This window comes from Coregonus lavaretus (assembly GCF_964263955.1).
Source record: "Coregonus lavaretus genome assembly, chromosome: 3".
In the NCBI taxonomy this organism is placed as follows: Eukaryota; Metazoa; Chordata; class Actinopteri; order Salmoniformes; family Salmonidae; genus Coregonus; species Coregonus lavaretus.
In genome coordinates this window covers 53,562,274-53,567,110 of record NC_139990.1, presented here as the reverse complement: position 1 = coordinate 53,567,110, position 4,837 = coordinate 53,562,274, and the positions used below count along the sequence as shown (strand labels likewise).

The window sequence follows — 4,837 nt, the reverse complement described above, 5'->3', positions numbered from 1 at the left end:
GACGAATTGTGGTCATTGTATTAGCAAGAAGATAGTTATTGTATGGCTAAAGCAACAGTTGTAAAGAGGATAGGGCATACCCTTTTATTTACTGTCCTGATTCTCCCTAGGCAGACAGGTTGACTCCCACACTAACAATGTTGCCCTAGGTCTGGGATTTCAGAGACAAATAGCCTAAATTCTTGAATCAATTCTCTTCAATAGCTTGCATATTGTAATATGAAACGTACGACATGCAGTAATATCAAAACCAGCCAGTGCAGGCCAATGATGTCTTACCAATAGAATACTGGGAGACTGAAATGTATGTGATATGACTCTCTTATTTCAGCTCAAAGAAAAAACAACATTCACAAAAAACACCAGAACCACACAACAGGCGTGCCATCTTTCACAGACTATAGAGGCCTTTATTTCATTACCATTTATTGGCATTACCAGTTCAGAGTCGGGCACAAAACCATCTTCTGTACATCACTGTTCCCTTGTTAAATAACTACAACAACAGTAAAAGAGTTTAGACTGTATATAAATATAAATAATCTAGTCATTCAGCAACATCTAGGCAGGTGACCGGAGAGGTGATGGGCGCGAGCAAAGGTGCGATGGCAGCGGGGGCAGGAGTATGGTCTCTCCCCAGTGTGGGTCCTCATGTGAGTTTTAAGGTGGCCGGCCATGCGGAAGCTTTTTTCACACTCCTGGCAGTGATATGGTCGTAAGTTATTGTGGATCCTCATGTGTTTGCCCAGATCCCCTGAAGAGGTATAGCATCCGTGGCAGACAGAACATTCATACGGCTTCTCTCCAGTGTGGGTGCGTATGTGTTTTGTGAGATCTCCAGATTGAGTGAAGCTTTTGCTGCACTCAGTACAGGTGTATGGTCTCTCACCTGTGTGAGTGCGCTGGTGGTTCTTCAGGTGTGCGTGTCGGAAAAATGTCTTGTCACACACTGTGCAATGGAAAGGCCTCTCCCCGGTGTGTGTGCGCTGATGGGTTTTCAACGCAGCAATGTTTATGAACTTCAGCCCACAAACCCCACAATGGTAGTTCCTTTCATTGTTGTGGATCTTGAGATGAGTTTTAAGATAACCTTTGTCAGCAAAGTCTTTACCACACACAGTACATTTGAAAGGTCTCTCCCCTGAGTGCGTGCGCAGGTGAAGCTTCAGAGAATCCCTGTATGCAAACCGCCTGTCACATTTTGGGCAGGATAAAGGCTTCTCGCCAGAGTGAACGGTCATGTGAACTCGGAGGTGCCACATCCGGGCAAAATCCTTTCCGCAGTCCTGGCATTTGAATGGCTTGACCCCAGAGTGTATCATCATGTGTTTGCAATGACTGCTGGCTTCTGAGAAGCTCTTGCCACACTCCTTGCAGACGTAAGGCTTCTCGCCGGTGTGTGTGCGCATGTGAATGCGCAGATTCTGAGGACTAGAGCAGCTTTTGCCACACTCTGAGCATGGCATGCCGATGTTCAGACAGACAGGGCCATCCTCAGGCTTAGTGTCCTCAGGCTTGTGACACTGGTGAGGCCCCAGTCCCCAGGAATTCTTGAAGCTCTTTCCACAGTCAGCGCAACTGAGGTATCCATCGGTGAAAGCAACAGACATTTTGTGCCAAACCTTGCAGTGAGTATGCAGTCTGGCTATGTACTGGAAGCTGCGGGCACAATACGGGCAGGGGTGGAGTTTCCTTAGAGGGGCAGGGGTGTGGGCCTGACGGATGTGGATGTGTAGCTGCCGTGGGGTATGGAACATGCAGCTACAGTGGGGACAGCTGTGTGTGGGGGTGTACACGGTTTTACTCGTTGAGACGTGGCTTTTGAACAAAGCTAGGTACTGCTTCTGGTGTTTGGTCTTGATGTGGTTCTCCAGGAAGTAACAGTCAGTGAAGGAGATGGTGCAGTGTGGACAAGGAAAGAACTGAGAAGAAGAGACTGAGGGAGAGGGACAGAGCAGTGAAAGGATGGTAGAAAGAGGGGAGAAGAGAGAGATGGGAGGAGAGAGAGGGAACAGAACATAGTTGTGATTTGCTACATTTCCTCATTCAACAATAAAACACTTTGCTAAATGTCAATTTCAAAGTTTGCTAAATTAATGTTCAAGTACTGTTCAAGTAATCCCATCATCCATTTCAAATGCAGTGTTGAGGGTGGACTGGATGTATGAACTATGCCCTACCTCCATCTGTCTCGTCTGGGTTTTCTTCCTTCACCAAACACACTTTAGTGTCTCGCAGAAGAGTCTTAACCACCACCTTATGGATTAGAAAGATGAAGAAACCACATTATGCATTAACCAAAAGTATAAATACTATTGTCTAGTTACTAACTGTCACATGTTTGGAAAGACCACTAACTCTTCTTACATTAGACAATCTTGTTAGCATCACCACTGGACTCCTTGATATCTGGCTACACCGGGTCATAGGATTGGATGTATTTTGATGTTTTATGTGCTTCTTCTGGAAGGAAGGATCAGAATGGCTATGTTCCTCGCCAATTCCCTGCTGTTCAAAGTCTGCTGGTTCCTCTTTGATTTGGATGGAGCTGATACAAACCCCTTTAGTGATGTAGGGTGCTTGGCTAACGTCTAGTTCTTCTCTATTGCAGTCAACATCATCTGACTGTGTTCCACACTCTGTTTTGATGGGGTCTCGATGGTGTTTAGTCCTCTTGGTTTTGTTGTGTTGCTTTTTCCCAGGTTTGCTCTTCATCTTGTTGACTAGAGTGCTTCTTCATTTGAATTCTGTGGGGAAAAGACCAGGTTTTATTGACAATCACCCTTAGAGAGCTATACCAGGCAGGGATCATACTAATAAACCATCCAACACTATAAGTAAGACCAATTATTGGGTAATTGAAGAAACCACAAGTCTGTATGAACAATCAATGTAACTGCATACGTTTCTAACAGTCAACCTACCAGTAACCCGGATACCCTAGACCCACTCCAATTCGCATACCGCCCCAACAGATTCACAGATGACACAATCTCAATCGCACTCCACACTGCCTTTTCCCACCTAGACAAAAGGAACACCTATGTGAGAATGCTGTTCATTGACGACAGCTCAGCGTTCAACACCATAGTGCCCACAAAGCTCATTACTAAGCTAAGGACCCTGGGACTAAACACCTCCCTCTGCAACTGGATTCTGGACTTCCTGACGAGCCGCCCCCAGGTGGTCAGAGGAAAGGCCAAAAAATTGTCAAAGACTCCAGTCACCCAAGTCATAGACTGTTACGACAAGCGGTACCGAAGCGCCAAGTCTAAGACCAAAAGGCTGCTTAACAGCTTCTACCCCCAAGCCATAAGACTGCTGAACAATTAATCAAATGGCCACCCTTCCTATTTACATTGACCCCCCCCCCATTTGTTTTTACACTGCTGAAACCCGCTGTTTATTATCTATGCATAGTCACTTTACCCCTACCTACATGTACAAATTACATTTTAGTCATTTAGCAGACGCTCTTATCCAGAGCGACTTACAGTTAGTGAGTGCATAAATGTTTCATACTGTCAATTACCTCGACTAACCTGTACCCCCGCACATTGACTCGGTACCAGTACCCCCTGTATATAGCCTCGTTATTGTTATTTTATTGTGTTACTTTTTATTATTTGTTTTACTTTAGTTTATTTGGTAAATATTTTCTTAACTGCATTGTTGGTTAAGGGCTTGCAAGTAAGCATTTCACGGTAAGGTCTACACCGGTTGTATTCGACGCATGTGACAAATAAAGTTTGATTTGATTTGACCTACCAGTAATAATAGGCCTATAGACGGGTTGGTTGTTTAGCAACAAAACCGAAGCGTGCACAACTAGGGAAAAACAGACGGGGTTGTCTTAAATTGTTGACAACATGTAAACTATATTTCGTCTCCAATGTTTACTGAAAACATAAATACATTTGCACAATAAGAACTTGTCTCTCAAATACATCGTTACAGTTGTTTTAGACATATTAGCATAGATAACGTTGCAACAGTCAAAACACCTCAAAACAATACATGGTATCAAGAACAAGATAAAACGATCCGAAACGAGCCATTTACGATTCCCCACACGGCAGCTTCTTGTAATTGTTGCTAGCTATTTGGCCATACTGAATCACAACACATGGAGTTCTGCTCCATTGAAGCCTGCGTATCGTTTTCGTGACGTTGTCAGCTAATCCTTCAATATGACATTAGCATTCATGTTGCTACCAACCCCCTCAGACATAAGCAGAGCCTCGTTATAGGATTATATTAAAGGCAGCAAACTCTACTTACTGTTGCAGTCAACTAGCTAGCTACTGTTTTGAGCTGCTAGTAGCCTAGTCTTTGTAAATGAGAACAACACAGCAAAGGTGAATTATTTTGTAACTCGTAAATGCTCAGTGGTAGAAGGGCAAACACAGCTTCGCTTTCCTTTGTTGACGCCATAATACGCTGCACTTCCTGGTTATGTCCGCAACGTTCCACCACAGATAGAACAAGGTCGTCACTAGTTACCACAGCCACAAAGTCAAACGTCATTTAGCACACTCCTATACAGTAGTGAACGCATGCATTTTTGTAAGGGTCCCCCGTGGGAATCGAATGCTCTACCAACGGAGCCACACGGAACCTATTTCTACAATTTCTCAAAAATGTGGTTTTAAACCTTAACCACACTGCTAACCTTGTACCTAAACCAATTTTGATTTGTGGCTTTGGTAACTAGTGGAAACCATAGAACCAGTTGGTAACTAGTGGAAACCATAGAACAAGGAACCAGATGTTTCACCAGTTGTATAAATCTGAAGCATCCGGTTGGAATTTCCACTTCCCACCAAATAATGTATGT

The 4,837-nt window shown here is 44.0% G+C and overlaps 1 protein-coding gene across 2 annotated transcripts; it reads right to left on the bottom strand.

Moving 5' to 3' along the window:
* Positions 1 to 385: 385 nt before the first annotated feature.
* On the bottom strand, positions 386 to 4,451 carry LOC311121858 (uncharacterized protein). 2 transcript variants are annotated; one of them, XM_084158008.1, is made up of 5 exons: positions 4,282 to 4,442; positions 2,925 to 3,024; positions 2,368 to 2,747; positions 2,181 to 2,256; positions 386 to 1,936 (listed from the first exon to the last, which is right to left on the bottom strand). In XM_084158008.1, the coding sequence occupies exons 3-5, from the start codon at positions 2,713 to 2,715 to the stop codon at positions 552 to 554; spliced, it is 1,809 nt and encodes a 602-aa protein (XP_084014134.1). In that variant the 5' UTR covers positions 2,716 to 2,747; positions 2,925 to 3,024; positions 4,282 to 4,442; the 3' UTR covers positions 386 to 551. The 2 variants fall into 2 exon arrangements, with proteins under 2 accessions (XP_084014134.1, XP_084014135.1); XM_084158009.1 differs by lacking the exon at positions 2,925 to 3,024 and having other exon boundaries at positions 4,282 to 4,451.
* Between the last annotated feature and the right edge of the window lie 386 nt (positions 4,452 to 4,837).

Coding starts and splice junctions, on each gene's coding strand:
- LOC311121858 (XM_084158009.1), bottom strand. CDS start 2,715: ATGAAGAGCAAACCTGGGAAAAAGCAACACAACAAAACCAAGAGGACT. Junction 2,257..2,367: donor TGCTAACAAGATTGTCTAAT/GTAAGAAGAGTT, acceptor CTAATCCATAAG/GTGGTGGTTAAGACTCTTCT. Junction 1,937..2,180: donor CCCAGACGAGACAGATGGAG/GTAGGGCATAGT, acceptor CCTCTCCCTCAG/TCTCTTCTTCTCAGTTCTTT.